General features: G+C 43.9%; 3 protein-coding genes across 4 annotated transcripts; 1 reads left to right on the forward strand and 2 right to left on the reverse strand.

Moving 5' to 3' along the window:
• Positions 1-454: 454 nt before the first annotated feature.
• On the reverse strand, positions 455-12,419 carry LOC135396834 (E3 ubiquitin-protein ligase synoviolin-like). Its single transcript, XM_064628037.1, has 15 exons — positions 12,198-12,419; positions 11,421-11,513; positions 11,184-11,336; positions 11,057-11,105; positions 9,977-10,080; positions 9,386-9,512; positions 7,524-7,623; positions 6,565-6,630; positions 6,201-6,484; positions 5,816-5,881; positions 5,602-5,691; positions 5,073-5,207; positions 3,403-3,586; positions 3,210-3,331; positions 455-822 (listed from the first exon to the last, which is right to left on the reverse strand). The coding sequence occupies exons 1-15, from the start codon at positions 12,324-12,326 to the stop codon at positions 650-652; spliced, it is 1,875 nt and encodes a 624-aa protein (XP_064484107.1). The 5' UTR covers positions 12,327-12,419; the 3' UTR covers positions 455-649.
• A 554-nt stretch (positions 12,420-12,973) lies between these two features.
• LOC135396836 (O-phosphoseryl-tRNA(Sec) selenium transferase-like) lies at positions 12,974-14,618 on the forward strand. The gene has a single exon (XM_064628040.1). It carries the CDS (start codon positions 13,025-13,027, stop codon positions 14,450-14,452), a length of 1,428 nt encoding a protein of 475 aa, XP_064484110.1. The 5' UTR covers positions 12,974-13,024; the 3' UTR covers positions 14,453-14,618.
• A 2,058-nt stretch (positions 14,619-16,676) lies between these two features.
• LOC135396835 (scaffold protein salvador-like) lies at positions 16,677-26,174 on the reverse strand. 2 transcript variants are annotated; one of them, XM_064628039.1, is made up of 11 exons: positions 25,984-26,174; positions 25,639-25,752; positions 25,279-25,537; positions 24,041-24,222; positions 23,125-23,283; positions 22,361-22,706; positions 22,064-22,273; positions 20,165-20,331; positions 18,309-18,370; positions 17,973-18,143; positions 16,677-16,925 (listed from the first exon to the last, which is right to left on the reverse strand). In XM_064628039.1, the coding sequence occupies exons 2-11, from the start codon at positions 25,724-25,726 to the stop codon at positions 16,920-16,922; spliced, it is 1,650 nt and encodes a 549-aa protein (XP_064484109.1). In that variant the 5' UTR covers positions 25,727-25,752; positions 25,984-26,174; the 3' UTR covers positions 16,677-16,919. The 2 variants fall into 2 exon arrangements, with proteins under 2 accessions (XP_064484109.1, XP_064484108.1); XM_064628038.1 differs by having other exon boundaries at positions 23,125-23,286; positions 25,984-26,173.
• Positions 26,175-26,283: the final 109 nt, after the last annotated feature.

Here is a 26,283-nt window from a genome sequence, read left to right on the forward strand (position 1 = left end):
TCTGGGTAAATCTGATGTAAATCTTCAGTTTACTCAGCACAATGCACATGACACACCGGTAGACAGAGTATCAATGTTTAGTCCACGCATCCAAGAGGCAGGGTCTCTGTTTTGACTGTTTATATGAGCATATTTATGTATTTACAACACAGCTTCCAAAGTTCTGTGCTACTTGTGATGCCTTGGATCCCCCTGGTTTAGCAGTTTTGGGGGAAATATCGGGTTAAACCCTGGTTTTGCTGATTTCCATTGGGGGTAAATATCTGTTAAAAACCCTAAAAAGTCAGGCCCTAGTTATATATTGTCCCATTCCATTTTCTGAGCTGCCACTAGAGCTTTGTGTAACGGGGATGATCTTCTGAAGAAGCTTGTCCAACATAATTCCATGGCATTTCAAGTTTTGGAAGGTGCTGTGACACTTGTCATTCTCTGAAGGGATGTTCATGGAGAGTGGTAATGTGCAGCTCAGTTTTATTCACCTTTTTCGAACAAGGGAATGTAGTTTCAACAGCCCGGGGCTCTTTATACAAGTTCTGTACAATAAATAAAATAGCCCAGCCACGAGCCTTATACCTCAGTGCCACTGCACTTGATGAGGGCATCCTGCAAGTAAAACTCATGTGCATCCATGTGCATCAACAACAAAATGTCAGGGTCGCACGTTCTGCCCCGTGGTTGCATTGGGGTCCGAGGGTTTTCCATTAGAGATGGTGCTGTGTGAAAAGCGCTCCAATCGTCTCCTTCGCACCTCAGCATTGGGGTCACTACTGTCAAAGTCCTCGGACTCTGCTGTAGCCGAAACTCCGCCAGGGTCTTGCCGTTCTGGAAAGGTTTATCACAGTTACCCTGTGTGTTGCAGAATGTACAGTCATGTCTCGTTAATATGGACACTTTCGTCCCCAACCAAAATCGTCCATATTATCGAATACCAAGGAAATAACAAAAACAGTGATGTGTGTGAAAGTTTGAAGTGAAAGTTTTATTGACATAACTCCCGGCGTCGGCAACACGTAGAACCTGCTGCTCATCACTATTGTCCTCAAAGAATTGAAGAGCCGTTTGTAGTCGCGCTTGAGCCATCGCAGATGTGACCGTCAGCTTGCCGTTGCCCAAATCCCCAAGGCCAGAGCCTGATAACTTGCTGTGACAACTATAGCGCCTCGAGCTGAGAGCGACTGCACTATGTTTAATTAAAGGCATAACTCCTTGTACGAGGGTCAATCGCCCGTGGACATGTTCGCAACAGTCATGACGTCATACAGGATTTTCCGGCCCTTTATGTCCACACATAACCCACTTACCTCTTATAGTTCTTCTGGGCGGCTATGAACGAGAGGGCATAGCTCCCTTTGTGCAACGGAACGTCCTACTTTCAAAAGTTCTCCTGTATAATATGGGGAGAGGCTTGCCCTCCATACTGATACGGTACATAATAACGAGACGAAAATACATGGACTACATATGGTTTGTACCTTGCTGGACTGTCCATTGTCCGAAAAGCGAGTTTCCATATTAACGAGACGAAAATGCATTGAAAAAGTTTGGGCCTCACAAAAATGGTCCATACTGCAAGTTGTCCATATTAACGAGGTTCATAGTAACGAGGCACGACTGTATGTGGCTTCCCATGCTGAAGTACGGGGTTTAGCATGAAACCAAAATGAATAAAAATAGAGCTTGGGGGCTTATACTATACCATGAAGGTCATATAGTCATATACACCAAAAATTTGTACGAAGAAAATTATCTGGTTCAGTTCTTGGGCAATAACCCATAAAAAAAAAAAAAAAAAACATTGGAATAAGGACTACTGGAGAAAATGTTGATCCGTACCACTGACTAAAAATTTGACTGATTCTATGCCTCCTAGAGCGTCGAAAATGGATGGTGTCTATTTATTTTATCTGTTTTGTCACTTTTTTACAGTTTTCAGGCATGACACACATACATTTGTCATTTCACATTTAATAAATATGCCCTCTAGAGTAAATTTTTGAAGTTATAGTGATCTCTCAAAAGCTTAAGTAAAATAGCAGGATAAGGCATTGAAACTGTAGAGGGGAGAGTAGTTTATTGTAACAAATTTTGTGGCTCTGCAGCGAACCACGCTCGGCGCACGTCAAAACAAATCCACACGTGTAGCACAAAGGACCAAAACTAGTCTGGAGTGGGACCGACGAGATCGTGCCATTCGTGCTGTCCCCCCCTTGTTCCTACTTCTGTCGTCCCCACGCTGCGCCATCTAGTGAAGACAGAGATAACCCTCTCCGGCGCCTTAAGGTCATGTGCGTGCACACAGACCCTTGTGAAAAAGGACCATCAGTTCTGGCTATCTTTTCTGGTTGCAGTACTACTCCATACACATCCAAGTGAGAACATCTTTGCTGTCTGTATCGGTTTAGATGTGAGGCACACTGTCGTCAAAGAGGGTTTTGTGTTGAAAATCGTACCCCATTCCCCACATACTTTCACTTAAGAGGTTACAGTATTTTAATTATGTAGAAAAATTCAGACATATCTAATACAGAATTGCAACCACATCCAAATTTACAGGAATTTGCCTGTGGAAGCATGACATTGATTTATGGATCCTAAACTTGTGAGACTGCCTTCCCAGGAACGTATGGCCTTAACTGTAGACAGAGGTGGCTGCATATGATAGGTTAGTGCACCGAGCGACCAAGAATGTCCTGTGGACGTAACTGTTAACCCCACGACCTACTAGATTATAAGGACCATGTCATAATCAGCAACCCCCATGAGGAGCGCGCACACACGATCCGCTAGGGGCGCTACTCATCTGCCCGCGAGATCTACATTATGATTGCACAGTGGAAATTTGAATTTTGAATGCGCAGAAGCCGACGTGCGGATACAATAGCAGACGACAGCGACTGCTCCGATGATAACGCCTAGAATGCTGAGGATAATCAACTTTAGAAAGAAGCATCTCCCATGAGGCATCCACCGCATGTACAAAAATACTAAGGTAAGCTGAAGTACAAAGTATTGCAGAAATTGAGGAAGCAATAACTGGGCCGATGAGTAGCGCCACCGCTAGCTTCCAAATGCGGCGCTGGGAAGGGGTGCCTATGACATGGTCATTATAACATAGTAGGTCGTGGTTAACCCTTACACAGACATTTTTTCTGCTTCTAGGAGATTTCACGTTTCCGTTATGACTATGTATTTGTGAATTTGGAGCTTACCCTCCTGTGCAGCACCGCCTGCTGCACCCCTGACGGAGGTCCCTTCGGACGTTTCTGAAGCAGCAGCTGCTGCCCCCTTACCCGAAGCTTGCGCTGCTGCATGGCCTACGTTCCACGTTTCCCTAAACGAGAGAAGCGTGCTAGAATTTTGCAACATGTACGAGGACACCTGAAATAACAAAGCACAACATACCTTGTAACAATAGTGTTGTACTGCTGTAGTTGCATAACAGCCGCGTCCAATAACGTCTGGATGTTGCGCAGACAACGAATTCGAGCTGTTACTCGCTCTCGTTCTTGACCTTCAAGGGCGAGCAACTCTTCCCGTGTCATGGCATCCAGGGCTCCTTCGGGAGCCACAGGTGGCGGTGGGAGCACTGTGCAAGAGAAGGGAGTTTCTTGAGTATACAGAGTGTAGTTAAGGGCCCTGTGTTTTCGGGTTTTATGTTTTTTGAGAACTGGGGGATAAAAATCGGGTTTTATTCCAGGGGCTGTAAAACGGGGTTAAAACGGGTGATATCATGTGGAAAAGTAGATTTTCAGGTAGAACATAAAAAAGAACACTAAAAAGAACACTTCTCGCATTTTAGATTGACAGAAAATGTGGGACAGCTGTACTGAGTGTCCAATGCTTAGCATTCCGCAGTGCCCATATTGGTCGCTGAATTGGCACTTTTCAAAGTTAATTTTTGGGGGGTGGGGGGGCAGATTGTAAATGCGGACTGGGAGGGGTGATGTTTTTCTATTTTTATCTTTTCAACTTTTCATTTTTCTTTTCATTTTGGGGATCTTTGTGGGAGTAGCAGAATTCGTCAGGTGATTCAATATATTCTCTTTTTTTTATATATATAATCAAACTCAAACACAACTCACCCCCGGTTCAAAACCAATGGCTTCATCAAACACCCTGTACAACCAATGTCTTTCCACTTCCAATATTTCGGACAGTTTTTTTAAAAGAACTGATTTTTTGTACACATTTTGCCCTATGAGCTTGCTTAGTTTTTAGGACACACAGTCTCCCGAAAGCCAGAAGCACTGCACAACAGTGTGCTTCAGAGACTGATATTTTGGACTGTTTCGTTAAGGGATTTGCTGACGCGGTGCATATGCAGTGCTTATGTGTGTGTGCTGAACTGCAGACAGGTGCAAGGCTCAGCTGACGAAGACAGGGACGAGGATGTTGATATGCTCCCCAGCCGACTGCAGCGGTACTTGCAGTCGTAAACACGTTCATGAATGTGTAGAGTGGGAATGTAGCACTGGCAGAAATTCATTGTGATGCGTTGTTCCATGTTCATGCAATGAAGCAAATGCAGATACAGTTTTCTCAATCCACTTTGGGATCCATCTCCATTCAATCTCCATCTTAGAAATGAAGGGGATTTTGGCTACCGACTAAAAATGCAGACATATTTCATGGCTCCTAGAAGTTAAAAAATTGGTCAGCGACTGTATTAGTTGGGCTCTATACAGGTAGAGGTGTGCGCGGGTGTGGTTATACCCGCGGATCCGTGCAGATATCAGCGCTACATCGTGGTTTGCGAATAGAAATGTAAAGTTTCAAAATCCACGTGGATAAAGTGTGGATAAAACTGCGCCCCTCTGCGGTTTGCACGGATATCCGCATTTTATCCGCGAATAATCCAAAACTGTGTCGCAGTGTGTCATCCTTTGCATGCTGACAAGTGAAAATGTTTGTAAGATAACATTTTATCATGTGGATTTTCCCCCACACAAATACAATGCATGCACGGTTGCGGTGCGGATGCGGATACTGCCCATGTTATCCACGCTCACTTCTATCTATAGGCTTGCAGTTTGTACACTGCTCTTGGTAGAAGGTATTGCTAAAAGGCTTACTGAAGGCAAAGAAGGGAGGAATAAAGAATGGTCCTGTAGCCGCAAAATTTGGCAGAGTAGCCCCAGGAGTCGTGGTTGAGGATGTACCTGCACCTGCGGAGGAGGTGGGTGGTACAGCGCCACTGGTTGAGGGACCTGCAGAGAAACCAATGCTGGCTGTGTTGTACTGCAAACCCCTTACTGTTCGCACACGTCCCTAAATTTCGTGCATTGAAAAATTCGTGAAATTTAAGGGTATGCAAAAAAATTGACACTTCAAAACAGGAATATAATCGGAAACTTTAGTTTCACACTTGGTTGCTAGTGTTTTACAGCACACCACCACCTTGATTAAATATAGTGAGGGTAACTTAAGGCATATCACAAGGGGAAGCTACAACCCTTTAGCATCTAGATTTTTCAAAATTCAGTGGCCAAATTCAGTATGTGGCCCATGCCAGATTAACAAAAAATTGGTGTTTGAAAATTTTCTAACAGTATATAAAAAAATCTGCAATACATCTAACATGTGAGCAAACATTAAAAGTACCAGGCTGTGGCTGCGGCGTCGACGGTGGTGGCTGAGCTGCTGCTGCTGCAGCAGCAGCAGCTGGCTGCTGGCCATGCTGCGGACGGACTCCTACAAAATTTAAAAGATTCTTAAGCGGACACTTGCAAGCACAGCATAAATACTACTTGCAAAAGCACCGTAGGAAGAACATATTTATGATGCTTAACAGGGCTTGTGATATTTATGAACACACCTAAAGGTTGCTGCTGCATCATTTGCTGCAACTGCTGCATCATTGGAAAAGCAGGCATGCCAGGCCCTGAAACAGATGTACAGCGTATACATGTAGTTAATCCTCATTGCAGATGTTGGGCTGGAAAAACAAAATCAAAATGAATGTGCATCAATATTATGGTAAAACTATAGACCTTGTCGTGTTACTTTGGCAAAGTGCCCCGCAGATAAGTGCCAGTGATCGCACATATTTTTGGTAGCGTGCTTGTTTTCATTCGAAATTTTTGAAATGGTTACTGAAACATCACGTACAAGTGTTGCACTACAACCCTATCTGCCGACATCTGACAATATTCGGTGCTGCTAGAGCATTTCATGATGTCCAAGACAACAGGAGCACGTACACTGCGGAAAAGCAGGTGGTGCCTGCGGTTGGTGCGGGGCCGCCTGCTGTGGTTGCGCAGCCGGCTGTGCAGGTGGAACGTGTGGCTGCGGAGGAGTGCCGCGGAGGACATCCATGCGGCATGTGGGGCACGTCTGCTGCCGCTGAAACCATGACCGCAGGCACGCAGTGTGGAAGATGTGGCTGCAGGGCAAGCGCTTGTTGCCGCCCCCCACCATCTCTTCTCGACAGATGATGCACACATTGTCTGCAGATGCAAGCTCCTCGGGCGTTGCATCTGGATACCTAGGCAGGATATTGCATTGTTGAATTCTGTCAAAAGCCTTGCATGCAGCAGAACGTGCAATGCCAAGCCATAAACCTACAGTGTGTTCATGTTTCGTATGGCACGGCGAGACATTATCGTGTCGTTGAAAGCTTTCTTGAATGCCCTGCAGAAGAGTACAAGGATTAAGATCCATAGTTGCAATACTGTAAAGTCTCGAGCACAAAAGGACAAGCCCCAATGTAAATGGGGCAATAAACAAAGCCTGAAGTTTTAGGGTTTAACCCGATTCTTCCCTGAAGGTTGCCTCTTTAGGGTGAAACCAGATTTTTACCCAGCAAATTGCCCTGACTGAGATGTCTGTAGGAATGCACACTAACTAGTTTGGCAGCAAACGCAGTTACATCACCGTTTGTACCGAAGCAGTTCAGTTAGTTTGAGTAACTAAACCCGATTTCTCCTCGAATTTAGCGTACTGGAAGTCTTTCCATCCGAATTTGTATGAATTTAGAGCACATGTTTATTTACCCGATTTTTACTCCACTAATTTAGAAAAAAAATATTTCTCAAAAACTTCAGGCTCTAGCAATAAAGTACAAAGGAAAGACAGGTACTGTTACCTTGACGTCAACACAAAAGGAATGGGGTTTGCTCGTTGCATCGTTCGTGATTTATGAGCTAAATAAATCAATTTATGCTTTCCCTCTCATTCTCCTTCTCAAGAAGTGCGACAACGCGGAGAGGCCTCAGATTGGTCTCCTCAAATGACCTCCCGTGATGATTGGACAAATCGTTTGAGGACCTGCTTGAGAGTCCATTCCGTGTTGTCGGAGAGGAAGAGGGAAAGCGACACAACAAACGACACAACAGATGAATTCCATTCCTTTTCTGTTGCTGTAAAGGTAACTGCATCTTTTCTTGTTAAGGTAACGGTAATGGGGTTTTATCGGGTTCAAACAAACAACACAAGACTCTAAATGTAATTCAACGGATCACGCACTTAGTTTTAAAAATCTTCCTTCCAAAAGTTCACACAATTAAGGCTGAAGGAAACCTCACCTCATACTAAGATACATGGGACGGATGGCAAACAATGGGAAGGTGTGGATCTTTATCATGATGGCCATGAAAGTGAGGTACAGGACCACTTTGATGAAACCTTATTGAAACAGAAGTACATCCATTCAGTGAATACGAGCAAAATATTAAAAACCTGGGCACTAACATGCAAATCAAGCATGCCTAATAGTTGGCAGATCCGACACTTTACGGGTTTACACAAGTGTCATGAGATGTCCCTTCATATAGTCTGTACACAAAATACTAGAAGTCTTACAGGGGCTCTATAAATTTATCGTTTCTGCCTGTTGCGGATTGTGCAACAAGTGACATGTGCTCTTGTGCACGAACAGTGATCAGAGCTGAACCCCACTGCGAGCGAGAGAGGTCCTTGATGTGCACACATCCAAGAAACCCCCTACCCTCCTTCAGAGAGACCATATGTGAATGAGTGACGTCAACATCACTCCGTGACGTATAGGGTAGCATCACGCCATATCCGTAGCAGACAAATCTTCAGTCAGAAATGAGGCTGCTACGCCATGCTGACCAGATTACATCATGCCAGGAGATTGGAACAAGGTCATGTCTTCACCACAGGTCGGCACTTGCGACTCCCGCTCACTCATCGCCCGCTCAGCTCCTCGTTTGTTCACCCATGCTCAGCTCATTCGCCACATTGAGCACGAGGGAGCATGCTCACGAGTGACTTCCTTGCGACGGCCATGACATCAAAACCGTTCAGGATATATCGACAAAAACTTAGTAGGCTGCTGTGACAGTTAGCATGATAGTGGGAGAGGGACTCACTTAGCGATCCCGTCTTGATCTGCATGGCGTCCTCAATAATCCGGAGTCTTTTTTCACCACACACCTAAGCTCTTCATTTTCTCACTCATGCTCGCTCGCTAATACATAGCTCGTTCACCACATTAAGCACGAGTGAGTTTTGCCGAGGTATGGTCCGCGCACTGGTCACGCCTGGTTCTTGAGGCCGTTATATGTAAACTATATTTAGGGCCTGACTTTTTCGGGTTTTATTTTTGGCCAAATTCGGGGGGTAAATATCGGGTGATATTTTTCATTTGAAAATTCGGGTGTATTCGGGTTAAATCCCGTTACGGCATATTCTGTCGTCAGGAATTCGGGTGATTTTTTTTTGTTTAATAAAAATTTGTCTTAACATGGAACTAATGTTTAGCAATGTTATCAAACTTTATTTTACTGCACACTTACGAGTGTGCCAGGCGACCCTGATGTTTTCGGGTAGATTCGGGTTAAACCCGAATTTTACAGATTTCGTTCGGGGGGTAAATATCAGGCGGATACGGGTTTAACCCTAAAAAGTCAGGCCCTAACTATATTGCGCAGTGACAAGACACCATTCCGCAATAATATTTTGCATGGTGACTCCTGGGAGACTGCTTCGCCATACCTGCCAACCTGACTAACTCAAAATTTGGGAGACTGCCCGCAACGTGACGGGTCGTCGCTTCCGTCAACCGCAATTGCGAAGACACATCGTCTCAGGCTCTCCAACAATGCATTTTGCACGGCCGCAACCATTTCACCAACGTAACTATCGTGTGACACTGGGCAGACGACAGGATGATAGCACGTCTTCATGAGAAACACGGACACAATGAAACACACGATCTGCCGCGACCTCCAGCCATGGATGGTCATGCCGCAAAATACGTGTTACGGGCTAATTCTTCAGGAATGCGTTTGCGCAGCCTTTAAAGGAAAATGAGAGAAGAAAAGCCGCAATTTTCCGGGAGATTTGAGGGCGCGCCCATGCAATCGGGAGGCTGAACAAAATTCATGCCAAGTGTGCTAAAAATTGCTCCTTTAAAACTTACTCATGACTAGCTCCGTGTAAAGCAGGTAAACAGCCTTGTTCTCCCAAGGATTCTCGCTGTGAAGGTCGATGGTGTGGAGGAAGTACTTGAAATAGATGTTCACCACAATGCTAAGCAAAATGGCATACTGAAATGCAGAAAAAACACACATACCCTGTACTATGCGGTCAAACTAAACCATGTTGCACACTGGAATTGTTTAGATGTCCAAAATAATTTATATACTTTGTTTTTATTGCCAAATACTGACAGCTCACATTGGAGCTATAGCAGGGGTGGGGAAAATACAAATAGACACACATCCATTTGAGTTCCTTTATTGAGCACAGATAACGACTTCTGAGTGTGAAAGTCTCTCGTGGAATAGTAGCCAATTTTAAGGCACAATTAAGAAAACCCTTATTTGGTGAAAACAAATTTCTTTCGCAGACAGTCGTCGTACTGATTTTAAATTTGCCCTACGACACATCATGGTAGGAGAATTGAGTTCCGCGGAATCTTCTAAATATGTATATTACAGTATGTAATGGCATACACGTAGCATGTTGCACACAAACCCCTCTTCAACCCACTGGATGTGGAGGTACTTACCTCAAAGCCAAATACCACCTGCACAGACGCCCCTCTCAACAATGTGCTGTGATATGCATGGGCCACAAACAGGTAGTCCACCAAGCCAAGTAAGAGAAGTAACGCTGAGAAAAAAAAATTAGTGTCATAAATATTTTTATTTATGGTTAGATGGGTAAGGATAGTTACGGAGTACCAACTCAGTAATTACGAGCTCATAACAGAAAATACGGCAGCGACCAAGTGCCATGCACGCTTTAAAAGGAGTGACAGTGTTGTGGTCAGTGGTTCACAAAGTGTATCTTCCAGCAGCTGTGACAGCTACCAAAGCAATACCTCTGGCTACGCTCTCCAAGTAAGTTATAGGTAGGGTTCCGAGTTTTCGGTTTTAATCGAAAAACATTGAAAAACATACGCCAGGTAAATTTTCCCACATTCGGTTTTAATTGAAAAACATCGAATAATGAGGAACATTCCAGGAACCATGACAGATAAATTGCTGCACATGCCCAGCTTAAGATTCCAATATGCCAAGCAGGCTTTCCTTTATTACTCTTCTTTTCTTGGTATTTGCTATGGCTGGAGGACCTGCGACCACACTGAGTGTTCAAGGGTCAATCCTTACGTCCCGGATCGGGTGCGCTGGTCGGAATCTCATTCTTCTGCCATTGCGTATTGTCGCGTGACAGCTAATGTGGGCTGTGGAAGAGGTGTGGCGCGCATATCAGAGCACGTGCAATCGCGGCGCCACGTGAATCTGAAGAATCCTCGTCACGAACAAGGTGAGCAAACGCCTTCCGGTCATTTCTTGTAGCACTTATAGAACTCGAACTGGTACTTCGTAAAACTGGTAATTCGCATTGGTTGTTGTTGTTTAGCGTGCGTTAGACACGCACAGCACTGAAATGACATCAAATTGCTATTCGTCGATAACTGTCGTGTAAACCATGCATGTAGACGCAAGGAAAAGCATCGAAAAACTCCCGATTTCTCGAAAATCAATAAACATCGAAAAACATACGCTGAATCCGCCCAAAAATAAACACTGAAAACATGGAACCCTAGTTATAGGCTAGTTTAAGTGGCAGCAATAATACATACCTATTACCCGCATGTGGAACAGGTACGAAATGATGGGACTGCGTTCCATCTAAGAATAAGAAATACAGGAAACGTTACGTTCCTCCTGGATAGGTACGACCAAAGGAGAAGGTGCCGTGAAACTCACATAATCTACCCTATCTTCTGCAAGCCAGTGAAAACACTTGAGAAAGAGAAGTAGAGTAAAGAGGGCTACAAATTTGGGGCTGAAGTCATCCCGAAACACAGTGAAGGCCAGGCACGTTTCAGTGACTGCATACCACGACCGCTCTATAAGGTGCTGAAATGAGAGTACATAGAATAATAATGTATACAAAATTAAATTGTCGCTATTATTTTAAAAAAAATTATCACTGAAAATCACCTCCATCTCGGCTGCTCGTAGCTGGCCAAAGAACACTTTTCGCATCAGTTTCCCGACGAGTATGACCATTACAAATGCCTGAAGGTAGATTATCTACGAGGAGAAAAACAGATTCAGAAAGGTGGGAGAAGAAACTGCGCTGTGTGCGTGTGCTCATTTTGTTGTGGCACAGACATTTTTAAGAGATTGCCCTCAAGATTTTGCCACTGAAACAACAGAGTATTAACCTCAATCAACTGCTCTCAACTGTACCTCACTGTGTAATGTAACACCTGTGTGTTACATTAGGTGACATTTCACGTTGTAATTAGGTTAACTACAAAAAGGAAGGCATTTTTATGACCATAAATTTTGTCGCTGTTGCCTTGTGGTTTCTGAATTATCGGGATCATTTTTCGTGACTCGTTAAGGCGTGTACCGAAAAAGTGCGTCTACTTTTGGTCACGGATCTAGTGATACCTCATGCCAACTAGGTCATGTTTACGTGATCATATTCGACAGAATACTGCAATGTAGAGTTAACCAATTTCCTGGACGACATGTGTACTACACGCTAAATATGTGATGTTTATCAGTTGCCGATACTGAACAGCTGTGCATGATAGTATTGCCAACATAGCTGACCTTGGCACTTCAGGACGATATTTAAAATGGAATCGGCTGGATAATATCGTGTGGACACTGATCGGCCTACTGACGCAAACACACATGTGAAAATATAAGGGAATAAAACCATATTCACAATTATAAGGCCTACGTATTTTGAAGAGAACTCACCGCCATGCTTGGATTAGATTTTGTTAAATAAACCACAGACGGATAGAACTGTTTCTTTTGGTAATATGCATTACCAATAACTGCGGTAGTCATGACTACACTACCCAAAGTTAATAGGAATGCCCGCATTTTGGGTCCTCTTGTTAAATTTCTTGGCTCGAATATTACATGGTGTTGACTGAACTCGCAGGCAGCTTTTAGCCTGCCACGCCAGGTGGCCAGATCCAAACAGCTAGATCAGTACGATAGAATTCTCCACTATCTGCTACTGTAAACATAAACATTGTGACCTTGCGCGCAATAAGTTTACATCTTACGTGTTTGAACGTTTCCTGTAATCATCTAAATCTAGATCGATCAACCCTTCGAAGTATTTTATTAGCCTTCTTTTGTTTTTTCATCGAAACTTGTTCTTTTAAGTTGCCTTATATTTTGCAACGTAGGCTGAAAAATGCGCTACGACCTGACGTCACCGAAGCTGTCCATTCAGAATTGTACCCATGGTTGTATCTCACTTTTTCACGCACACGTAAGTGAGTGATAAGGCAAGAATAACGCTCATTTTAACGAACGTATGCGGTCGCGTTTGATCCGTGTGATTATTGGATTGGATAAACGAGAACGCTCAAATTGATTGATTCGGTCATATTTGTTTGCCGGCAGTCGGACAGTCGAAAAAACTTGTACTGTTGTTGCGGGTGGTACATGTTTTTATGACAATTGTTTTTTAGCGTACGCAATAGCGGCGAAGACACGACGGATGCATAAATGTGAGTAGGACAATTTTTGAAGTGTTACTGCAAAAGTGTCGACAAGTAACGAATAGCATGAATCAACACAACTTTTCGCTGGCGCATAAGTACGTGAAACCCTCGTACGTTTTACAAGCAAGCCAAGCCATTGCTGCTCACGAATGTAAAGTTTCTCACTTGCTGGAGCAAGGCCGGTGTCCCGACGATGGCTGGGACGACAGCACGATTGAACTTCTGTTGCACGAGCTGTCGTTAATGGACAGCAACAATTTCATGGGTAACTGCGGTGTAGGAGAACGCGAGGCGAGGATAGTGTCCAACATTGTAAGGAGGCGTCATTACAGGATGGGACATGGCATCGGCCGCTCTGGAGACATCGCAGAAACACAGCCAAAGGCCGCCGGATCCAGTTTAATAAACAAGCTCACGAATTCTATGGTTCTCCACGTGTTACAGTTCGCTGGGGTACCCAACACCAAATCGTGTTTCGTTGTACCTATGGCGACGGGTATGAGCCTAGTGTTGTGCATGCTGAGCTTTCGCCAGCGCAGGCCAGAAGCCAAGTACGTGGTGTGGTCGAGGATTGATCAGAAATCTTGTTTGAAAAGTATGCTAACCGCTGGCTACAAGCCTATTATAATTGAGTGCGTTCTTCGCGGTGACCAACTCCAAACGGACGTTGGAATGATGGGAAAGAAAGTGCAAGAACTGGGAGCAGACAACATAGCCTGTGTACTAACCACCACCTCATGTTTCGCACCAAGAGCACCAGATGATCTCGAAGGAGTCGCGAAGATGTGCAAGGAGTTTAACATTCCGCATCTTGTAAATAATGCTTACGGTGTGCAATCAACGAAATGCATGCATTTAATTGAGCAGGCCTCACGTGCAGGACGTGTCGATGCGTATGTGCAGAGTACAGACAAGAACTTTTTGGTGCCAGTTGGCGGTGCAGTCATTGCGGGTTTTGACAAGACCCTCGTTGAGGGCATCGCCAAGACTTACCCAGGCAGAGGATCAGGCTCTCCAACACTTGATTTGTTTATAACTCTACTGTCTGTAGGAAAGAATGGTTATCTCAAGCTCAGGAATGAAAGGAAGCAACTTTTTCAACACTTAGTGGAACAGTTGTCAAATGTTGTTGGAAAATATGGGCAACGTGTGCTGCACACGCCAGGCAACCAGATTTCAGTCGCGTTCACGCTTCCAGATGAAGTTGCAGACGTAACTGCCATTGGAGCTATGTTATTCACACGTTTTGTGTCCGGAGCTCGAGCTGTGGGGCCGGGTAAGAGTCAAACGGTGGCTGGGCTGCAGTTCTTGGGGTGGGGATCGCATTGTGATCATTATCCTTGTTCGTACTTGACAGCAGCAAGCGCTTTGGGTGTCACAAGGGAGGATGTTGATACATTCTTGATTAAGCTAGACAAGGTCATGCAAAAAGTTAAAAGCACAGATAAGAAAAATGGAGACTCCATTAGCGTTGGATTAACAGAAATGTAAGCTCTATCGAGAATGTAGAAATGTAAAGAAACTGGCCGGTAATATGGATGAAGGTTGAAGTGATAATTATTGTTGAACACTAGTCATTGGAAACTAGGGGACCACAGCGACCAAATATTGTCTTCATAACACATGCTCGTAAGATAATAAACACAAGTGGTGCCTATTTATGTGTAGAATGTTACCTGGTTATCTCATCTGGTATGCAGGGGTGAAGCTAACTGCATTACATCTGCCTCTTGTGAAAAGGCCAGAATGTACTATTTATTCTGTCTTAACAAGACCCTTGGTGTCCTCCCAAAAGATATGTAGAATGTGCTTATACAGTGTCCTGGAGTGCATTCTACATCGATGTACCTTCCGAATAACATTGCTATCTGCATCAGATTTTCTTGGCACTGTCAAGAGAGACTGCAATACTTTTCTTCTTTCTCAGGAGACGATGCGTTTCAAAGTCCTCGGCAAACGCTTCTACCGCTACGTAAGACGGCTCTTTCCGTCTGTAGCAACGAAGAACAGTGAACTTATCAAAAAGCGACTGTCCATAATCTACATGATTAGCGCGTGGCAACTAACTGGTGTTGTCATATACCTCGTCTACAAATCCGGGGCTGAGAAAATACCCGGCAACATTGACCCAGGTACGTGCGGCATTCCCAGGCAAATATTCCACGGAACTTGCAACCGTGAACATGATTGCTGCAACAAACCTGGAGCAGTGAATGCAGCATGTGTGTTGAGTTATATTAATGAATTACACGAACATTATGATACATTTAGTTGCTCAGAACATGTACCACAGTTACATTGGTAATCAATATTCAAACTAGTGCAAGGCAGTGGATAACAATTTACAGACACACTTTGCTCTGCCTACTACCAGTTTTCCGCGGTTTAAAGAGTCAAGGAAGTGACATTGATCATTGCTCGAATACCTTGCTTCATTCATCCAACAGCCTCTCGGGAGACTCCATCATTATCAATATCTATCAATCTCTATCAGTCTTTTTGTAATACGGTGCCCTGTCACTGCGCTCTTTAACTTACAAAGATGCCACAAGCAAGAAGCCATGGGTAGGGGTGCACGCAGGTGTGGTTATGTCCAGAGATCCGCGAGAATAAAATGCGGTAAAACGATGCGTCTCTGCGGGGTGCGCGTCTATCCGCATTTTATTTGCAAGTAAGCATGAACATCTTTGCTGATGTCCTTTATGGGGAGCCATAATTGAGAGAAAGTAGTGGATCTAAAATGCCGTAGGAGTGTGGTATCGCTTGCATTGGCGTGCCTTTAACTGCTATAATCTGCTTAACTGCTGCGCCTTGAAGTATTAGACAACTGTGGATCCCTGGCAAAGTTTGTATACTGAAAAGTAAAAACTTTGTAACATAACACATTTTCGTAATGCAATGACCACAGATGTGTGGCCAACCTGGAATTGTCAGGGAATTTTGATGCTCCTGGAAAAGTCAAGGGATTGTCAAGGGAGCTGCCAAAAAGTGGCTGAAGTCTGGGGGGGGGGGGATTGAAGACAAGTGCCATGATACACCGCAAATACGGCGGCCAGACATGCGCCTAGAAGCGGTTACGCTGCAGCAACATTTCTCCACAGTAACAGTTCTTCAATACGGCAAGCTCAGAGAAAAAAAAGTAGGGCAGCCTCACTGAAAAGTGACCTTTAACAAATGAAATGGATTTATGGGCATTTTAAGCAATTTTTTCTAATGAGAAACTTTGAAATTCTGAACATTTTTAACAGTTACTTTTAATTTTATGCCGCGGCCTCACTGGTGATGACAACCCCGCATGTACCGCAGAGGGACATAGTTTTACATCAAAATGCTTGGAGGAGGCCTTCAGTGCTTCTTTAATACCTTGAGATAATGCCCACAGAAGACATTCAGAAACCTTCATCATTGTGTGGGTACGTTTTTGTGAAGGCCTTTGACTGAAGCTCTTGCTTTCACCTCACATATATACTAGTCGCTTACAAGACATTAGCAGAAGATGAAAGCCCCCATGTAACAGAGAGATTCCCTCATTTCAGCCGCGTACTATGCTGCGACTGCGACGTCCAAGGCTGCCACTAAAGCCACAATCTACAAGATATCTTCAGCTGGAGTGCATCATCAAGAGCTCAGCCAGGAGCAGCTGGAGGGAATACGTCGTGAAACCACCGAAGCACTAAAGCAGCAACAGTAGAATGTATAGAAACAGTAAAGCGCGTCACACATGAGCATTTATTGGCAGTAGTACACAGGAGAAAATTTGGGCCAGCACAACAAGTAGACAGGCACTGCGGGCTTGACGGATTCTTGTGACCAAAGTGTTGCATGCATGGCCAGCACGCATGCGGAAGAAGGCTAGCGTGGTGTAAGTAGTCCTCGAGACGCGATCCACGCGCTGTGTCGTCGAAGCTCTGCATCGAAGCTCTGCATGTTAGCTCGTTAGCTGAAACAGCTGTTGCAGTCATAACTGAAAAGAGATCATATATTATGAATGAACAAACGAAAATATCTGATGTGCAAACGAAAATATCTGATGTGCAAGTTGTTGCACCTCTGGAGTGGCACTTGCATTAAAAACGCATCTGATGCTGCAGTAGAAAAATAGACATATCTATCTTATGTGTAGAGCCTGAAGTTTTAGGGTTTTACCCGATTCTTCCCCGAATTTGCACCCCGAATTGAAGGTTGCCGCATTAGGGTGAAACCCGATTTTTACCCGGCAAATTGCCCTCACTGGGATCTCTGTAGGAATGCACAAACTTACTTATTTGGCAGCAAATGCAGTTCCATCACCGTTTGTACCAAACCATTACGCTTAGTTTGAGTAACTGAGCCCGATTTCTCCTCGAATTTAGCACACTGGAAGTTTTTTCACCCGAATTCGCATGAATTTAGTGCACATATTTATTTACCTGATTTTTACCCCCCGAATTTAGAAAAAAATATTTCCCGCAAATTTCAGGCTCTACTTATGTGGTGCTTGGCCTTACCACTGATAATTGATTTTTCCTGTTTAAATTCTGCTCACAACATTTGTAAGCTGCTGATGACAATTCTCACATCTGTCACCACAAGCTTCCGTTGAAAGAGAAGTTCAGAAACACACGTTATGTTTGTACAAAACTAAAGTGCCAGCTCATTTTGCAATACATATGTAGTGCTAGAGTACTATTGCAACAGAGGCACAAAAAAGGACAGCGTGCTTGACACAGACTTCTGCTATGCACTGTGAGAATTGTACCACATTATTTGGTGATAAACATTGTATGTAGATTTTTTGTTCGTATATTATTACGAGTTCACCACTACATGACCTGCGTGCATATCTTTCTAAGGTGACACAATAGGTGCATGACAACAATTGTGCTTTCGTACAATAGGTGTTTAAGTGAGTTCCTACACTGCTTGGTTGACTCGTTCCTGGACCGTTTTGCTCAGCATTAATCTAGCTGTAGTAGTTTTGGTAACATTGACCATGCATTTACTCTGCAGTTAGATACTGCTCTGCACTCACCTTAGTAGCAGTTTTGCGTGCCGCCTGCAACACACGACGTCGTTCCATCTCGCGGGCAATGGCGAGGCGTCGCAGCTCGTAGCCCATGACAATCTCTTCCAGCTCTTGACGATAGAGCCGGTTGAGGATGGCCTGGAAGCACTCCAGCTCTGGTAGCCGAAACAGGTGCCACTAGTCGCAAAACGAGAGACAGACAGATAATCACTGTGAAAAAGATAGGATAGCATCCAATGTCGCTGCGAAAAATAAAGCCTATTCAGCATACTCCGAAGTCACCTAAGTGTCAGAAGATGCAGAACATCACCCATGTGTGGAAAGGTATTTTGGGGGAATTACCTTCAATTTGTGGTCCAGTTCAGCCGGTGCTTTTGAGTATATGACCAGCCAGCGGGGAATCTCTGCACAAGAAAGTGTCGATATAGCTTTACATTTAATTCCACGATTTCACCACCTGTTACCTCCTGCTATCAGTTTGCAAACAGGTGAAGTAGGCAACAGTTATGAGCGCCAATGCATACAATATCGTATTTACTCGCGTATAAGATGCATATTTTTTACCCAAAAACATCGTGCCATACGCAGGGTAAAGTTGGAACGCAACACTTTAAAATTTACTGAAGACCTAACACTAAAATGAATTATTGGAGCATATAAGTGAGTAGCATACAGTAAATAGAAGAAGCATACTTCTCATACGCTTATGGTGACCAGGAAAATGCAAGCAACTCCCGCGATATCTGTGGCAATCTCCCCGGAATCAAACGTCTCGATTCTGCTGCATCGTAGCTAATGTCCATTATCGTCGCGATTTATTCTGAGATATCCGTGGCAATCTCTCCGGAATCGAACGACGCCATTCTCTCTTGTGTTGCGGTTGTCCCAGTCTAACTCATCTTTTGTTCTATCAGGCATGGACAAAATACTTCTCTATGTCCGTCGCATTCATTGTTCATAATTCAGGCGCTCTTTCTCGATGATCGTTAACGGAATACGATCTGGCTGTGCTAGTAAAGTCGGGGTGCGGTTAACGAGCGGGAAACACAAAAGTACCAGCATTTCGGCACTCAAAGTGGGGGGGTGTTCAATGTGCGAGTAATCTTCCTAATCTAATTTTGTTAGTGAGTTATGGACTGCGTTATGCTCAGCCCTTGACTAGACACTTTCTGCATGTGGTACGGCTATAAACATGACTACAGAAATGGACTATGCGCTCTTCAAACACTTTTTTTGCCCCGACCTCTTGAATCTGCCTGGAAAAGTAATTGCGCAGTACATTTTGCATCATATGCATGGGGTGTGAGGCACAAAATGTTACAGCCATTAATTCACTTTGTACAGCTTTTACATTTGCAATAAAGCCTCTTTATAATGAAATTGCTTCTTTCAAAATACTGCCTTGTTCAAAGTTTTAAACTTCCCGAACTGAAATGCATTCTTTCAGAACCCAATTACTTTAAGTCTCCTACCAGCCGGCTCCAACTGACGCATGGGACGAGGCCCATATGAAAAACACCGCTTATGCCCCTTTCTTTTCCTCCTCTTTTTTTTGCCATATAACTTTCTTTTCTGCTAAGATGCTTGTCACTAAGGTTTCCGTGATGTGTCCGCACTCCTAGGACTACAGTCACTGTTTTTGCAATACTGTACTTTTGCTTTTATCATACTGCCATTTATATAATATTTTTCCAGCCCTGTTGATTTCATTATAACAAGGGTCTACTGCATCTCACTTATCAAGCCTCACACTTATGAGCAACTCAGACAGCCGAAGTTCAAAGACTCCAAAGATTCCAAAGATGGCCAAGTGACAGACAGACAGACAATCACATTGCAGTGGCACCTGTCTGACAAGTATAGGTAGAGGAATGCTAGATCACAGCTAATATCAAGGTGTTACATTATGCTAACCAGAAGCAACTCGTATGTTGAATCAGAAGGTGATTGCTGATACACCAAGACCACATATTGTGTGCCCTCTATCCAAATTAATGCCCTGTACCATTTTTGTGACAATGAGAAAACACACTGGGTCGATTTGTAATATACAACAATCTTTCGAAGTACCACGTATTTACATTGTAGCTTCTCCCACAACTTTCAGCATTCAAACAATCAAAGAAAGCTGTACAAGATTAACTCATTTAGGATGAAAAAGAAAGACAAATTCATTGCTCAAATCAGGCGCTCTTTACCCTCTGTGAGGTAGGGGTTTGCTGGCACGAGAACACTGTGCTGGTGGAAGTTTGAATGCCTCGGTGGAGGTGGGGGGCCCCCTTGTGCCCCTGATGGGCTTCCCCCTGGAGCCTGTCCGTACTGACTGGCACACGGGTGCTCGTACTGGGCTTGCTTGGTGATGTGGCTGAAAACATAAAAGTGACGACTGTTATGCATTACACTGTCTTCGTTGCATTTAAAGCTCCCCAACAATTATTTTTCTATGGCTAACGATGGGTGTTTAAATTTCATGCTACGTGTGAATCCAACGTTTTTACAGCGGTAGCTGTTAACGGGAAGGTCTCGGGGAAATCGCTATTACTATATCACAAAATCCTCAGTTTTGGTTCCGGTGATGCGAAACAAGTTAAAATAATCTAAAGCTAATAAAAGCAGTTTTGCCATACTCAGAGATGGGTACGTTGTCCCGGAAAGTGTCCAGATTTTTCGGCGTTTCCTGTCCCGCTTTTGTCCTGATTTTAGTAATATTCTTGTCCCGCCAGTCCCAGCTCTACACAGGGTCACGTGGTGGAGAAGTTATGTGTCCTCTGAGGCTGATCGAAAGAGGGGAAAATGGGAGAGATGTCTTCTCCCTCCTTCGTGTCTCCTCCAAGGTCGGAGCGGTCGGATGGTATGTCACGTGGGGCTCCGCTAACGGAGTTCAAAAAGTGAGCCCCCCCCCCAGAAGACTCGAAGGGCAACAACGTTGCCAGATGAGAGCCAGGCGCTCCGTCGGAGCATAACATGACGTCACAGTTCTCAAAAATATTAATTTTCTCTAGCTTCTGCGTCATGTGGAGCCAAAATATTTTGCAGGAATGTAAAGTGAGACAAGAAGATTTCAGTAACATAACTTTGGTAGGATTCTGAAGACACGAGATTTAGTCCGTTGTTGCACTTTTAACTCCCAGTATCTAGTAGTATTGCCCAAACATGACATTTCTAAAAATAGACAGATTAATTGTGCTTTTTTGTGGATAACAGTACTGATACATCCTGCAGTTTGATTCCAGTTTAGTACGGTCATTTGTTTGGCAAAGCCCTATCTATGCTCAGAACGATAAAAAGGACCGCCAGGTACACAAAACACAAGAGTAAAAACTGGGAGTGGTGTATCCAAAAGGGGAACAAGGTGGGAAGACTATACTTAGGATGCTTGATGTTCCTATCTATGCTCAAGCAGTTTATTAGGACCGATGAGGTCACGTTTGGTGGAACAGCCTAGCATCATCACAATGTTGTCACACTGATGTCACGTGTACATCTGTCTGCACAGGAATTTCAAGCCAATGATTTATAATTAAAGTCTCAAGTTTTTGGGAATATTTTTCTCCTAATTTGGGGGGGGGGGGGGGGGTAAACATGTGCTCTAAATTCATGCAAATTCGTGTGGAAAAACTTCCAGTATGCTAAATTTGGGGAGAAATCAGGCTCTATTGCTTAACGAACTGTACTGGTTTGGTACAAACGGTGATGTAATTGCATTTGCTGCCAAACAAGCTAGTGTGCATTCCTACAGATGTTTCAGTGAGGGCAATTCACCGGGTAAAAATCGGCTTTCACCTTAAAGAGGCAACCGTCAATTTGGGGTGCAAATTCGGCAAAGAAGCGGGTTAAACCCCAATATTTCAGGCTCTATTTATAATGCCATCAATAAATTATACTGGTCAAGTCAGCGAAACGTAAAGCAGAGATTCGGTAAATCAGAAAATTCACTTCCCTTTGAAACAAAAATCTACGAATTGATGCTTGGAGAGAAAAGTATCCAATCAACAAACGAAACCGGAAATCACTTGGCTCCACGGATAGAAAGTTTGATGCACCAAGGACTCTCTAACAATACCCCACCACCAACTTTAACACCAACAAACGCTCACTTGACATAGTAGACACCATGGTCGGGTGACTCGACCCGTTCCCAGCCTGTGGGCAAACCTTCCTTCTCGTAGGGGTGGCTCCAGTGTGTTGTTTTGGTGTTGTGATCCACATAATAGCGCCGACCCCTCATAGTGTAGTCCACCGTCCATCCAGGAGGAAGTGGCAGTTCTTCCGTAGAAAAAGCCCTCGCTGGACTGCCACTGGCAAACCTGGGCCACCATTGCAGTTGTCAGCTTTGTAAATGTTCTGTCCCTTTCAGTTGCAACCCCCCCCCCCCCCTTGAAAGTGTTACCCACCTATGTAGAGAGGTCCTACTATTGCTGGTGACTAGATGCTGCGATTGTTGTGACCCTGGCAACAGCACAGGAGTAGCCAAGGAGGCCCCGCTACAGAGTGCAGGCAACAGCTGGGCTGAACTGAAGATGCCCGGGGTGTAAGATACCACCGTTGCGGCAGTCACAGCTGCAGCCGAAGGTAGTATCTGCCCCACTGACGTGCTGCCGATACTGCCGCTGATGGCGCCAGCGATTCCACCAGTAATACCGCTTGCTGCAGCCCCAGTCATACTGGCTCCAACTGCACCAGTTATGCTACCGCTGCCAACAGCACCAGTGATACTGCTGCTGAGACCTCCGCTGTTCACTGCGGAAGTCTGTGTGTTAGTGGCTCCAAAAATGCATGGAAAACATATTCTGACATATCTGCATGTGAGCATTCGAGATTCGGCCAACACCTGCTCAATGAGTCATTGCAACATTCGCTTTAGTGCAACGTGTTAGCTTCAGCAGTACGTGCTTGTGATGCGCCGATACAGGAGCTATTTCTTGCAAGAAATCTACCTTAGAGGAGGTTTAGAAGATACTGAAATAATTTTTTAACTTCATCGAATGAATAGCAAGGGCCATCTATGAGCAAACACACAAAAGTTTTAACTTTTGACTCCACAGCAGTGCCACAATAGCAGATCCAAGAACTGTTGCATGTAAAAATTTAGAACTTAGAACAGCATCCTTTGAAGAAAATTTATAAAGCATACTAATTATGTCCCAAGAGTGGTCACCTGAAATACGTGTTATGTGAGGCTGTTGCTGCTGTTGTGCATATTGTTGCTGCTTCTGTTGATGGTACAGCTGAATCTGGTAGTTCTCCTCCGCTTGGTAAAGCGCTTCTAACGGACTACGCTCCTCCGTTGAAGTTTGCTGGGGCTGATAGTGCTCAACTGCTGCACACACACACACAAAAAAGGGGGAATGCATTTTATTTTTATTTTTTGTCTTCTCTATGACTGCAAAGTTCACAGAGGACAAACCCAACTTCCCAAGCTCATAACCTGACCTAAAGTAGCCTCATTACTGTAATGAATTATGTTCACAGTAGTTAATTCATTCTTCATAATTAATTACTTCCAGGATTACTTTTGATGTTATGTAGTTCTAACTCTAACTTAACGACCTTTGCAGATAATTAGTAATGCACTTTGAGTTACTTTTGGAATTACTTTGCACATGTTTTGTGTCTCAACTCAATTTTAAATCTTCAGTCATTTTCACGATGTTGGCAATTTTAACTTGTTCACGAGATACTGCCCTTTTTCACTGTTTTGGTGTGGCATTGTTAAGGCATTTACCAAACTGAAATTGTATTGAAATAAATGAAACCATATAATTCAATACTTCTAAGAACAAGTGTAATTAAGTTAAAAGTATGACTCTATAACTATAATTTAATTACTACTTTGTTGAACTTACTGGTAAGTACTTTGACGAACATGTAGTTGTAATTCAAATTCAACTGCTTCGAAAAGTGACTTTTATGGGTCTGCTCACAATCCAAAGACTCCTCCACATTCCAAAAAGTGTAATGCACCAATTTGACTCTGAGCATTTCCAGAACGGATAGCACCCTTCAATATTGTCTAGGAAACATTTTCAGAGACTGACTGCATCATAGAAAGGAATGCTAGTGATGTTTGTCACCTTGGAAGCTGTGCTGTGAGAAGGCCTGGGTGACTTCTTGTGCCCCAAGTGGTACCACATGAACAGCAGAAGGTGCCGCTGCATAATGGTTGACATAGACACGTGCTGCATGCTGGGGTACTGGAGGCATGTGGTGCGTGACTGTGGTAACGGGGGGCCAGTTCCCTCCAACCACAGAAGGCCTGTGCAGGGAAAAATTTTTGAGCGTCTAAAATAAGATGACACTATGCTAAACTCATAAGTTTCTATTTTCAAACATGTTTCTTTTTTACTTACTGTTATAATGCTGCACAGGAATTAAAGCTTGTCATTAGCCATCACAGGCTTCATATTCCAGAGTGATTGTCTCCTTAGCTACTGCTGGAAACTATCTTAACAATACATACCGTATTTTATGGTATATAATATGCTCCCCCCCCCCCCTTAAAATTAGTGGAAATGAGAAAAAGTCTGGTGTGTAACACACACCAAAGGATAACTTGCATGACAGTCTCGAACAACTCATAAGGAACATTACCCTTAGTTCTAGATCACCCTTAATGTATGCAGTAACCAAAGCCTGTACTTTGGGTACAAGATGTTTTATTGTGTCTTAGGCACCACACCTTGACCATAAGTTGGCCCATGCGTCAATCGAGGTCAACCCCCCTCATAATCTCCTAAGAGTTGGCCGCACTGGACACCACGCGAGGCTATGCTAAGTTTACAGGTCGCACGGCATCCTCTCGAAAAACACAGATGTATAATGCGCATTGCCCTTTTGCAACACTTCTTTCAATGTATAATGTGCACGTTATCCACCAGTAATACGATAATCTAGGGAAGGCTCATACTAGCACGTTTAACTCTCATTACTGAAGTGATAATTTTTGTTGTAGATCATTTATTTCAAGAAAATTCTCTTTGTGAACAGAGTTATTTTATAACAACTTTGGGATGCTCCTGCCACGTTGTGCGAACACCTTGTTTGTCTTCAACATATTTTAATAAAATGAGCATAAACAGCTCAGCTCCAATTTTAGTTTGCTAAATCAGAGTTCAATGGGAGGCTAGTCCGATAGTGGAAAACCTTCTCGGCGTAAACTAAAAAAATTCACTCTCACATTTTATCACAAGTAAATGCTGGGGTCCTATTCTCATCATAGTAATCGACATCGAATACTTCGACGAGAATAGGGCCCCAGGGCTCCTGATTTGTCTCTAACATTTGGAACTAAAATGACAACAGATGTATTCACCCTGCAGAAGTGACGACATAGGCCACGCTCGTCGTCGCAACATTTACTTTAGGGCCGGGCAGTCTCGGTGATGGGGAGGGTAGCAAGACACCCGTTTGAGGAATATCCCCAGGGTAGGAAGCTGCACTCCCAGCGCGATTTTGGGATGCTCGGGCACACTTTTCTGCTAAGCTAGCTGGCTGAGGCTGAAGAGGCACTTGATCCTCTTCGGATGAACTTTCCTGCCATCTTTGGTTCAGCGCTGTCCACGTGTTGACCACTGAAATGCACAAGATTTAACGGTTCGGCACAACTACGAAGCACATTCGCTGAACAGTGATTATATTAGTGAACACATAAAACTGGTTGTGTGAATCGTACCTGGTACATGCGGAGGGGTCTCCTTTTTGACGTATTTCCCGGCTACACCGTCTCGCAGATATTTGATATCTTTTTTCTTGGATAACATCAGGCTTCCGTCATTTCCAAGTTCGTCTGTAATTTCAGTTACAAATAAATTAGGACATCGGGTTATGTTGCACCCAATGAACTGCGCAGTTCATCAAACTTCGCTGCAAGGTTCCCTATGGCAGCCGTTTACAAACATACTGCCATAACACTCATGCATAATTTGTGGGTAATACTGTTAGCGGATAATCCGTGGGTACATTTTTAATCACTTGTCGTGTAATTGAGATAGATACAGCGCATGGCTGTGTGTTTTACCAATTCACTTTGGGCACAAGACATGAACCGTTGGCAGTATCACAATGTAGGATATGATGATGTCACGTGCAGAGTAGAATATCTAATTTCATCGACGCGAAAAGCTGGAGTATTTTACTCAAACCAGAAGCAAAACAAACTATGACACCATCAAAGACGACGTAAAGTCGCACGTGTCTCCACCTCTTGGTGAAAAAGTGCGACTTGACGTTCACGGTTGACGTTAAATTGGTTAAATCGATTAAATCGTATATCCATCCCATACGTTCTAAATTTTCTGAATTGCTTTCAGAAAACAGG

The sequence above is a fragment of the Ornithodoros turicata genome, chromosome 6 (genome assembly GCF_037126465.1).
Source record: "Ornithodoros turicata isolate Travis chromosome 6, ASM3712646v1, whole genome shotgun sequence".
NCBI classification, from domain to species: domain Eukaryota; kingdom Metazoa; phylum Arthropoda; class Arachnida; order Ixodida; family Argasidae; genus Ornithodoros; species Ornithodoros turicata.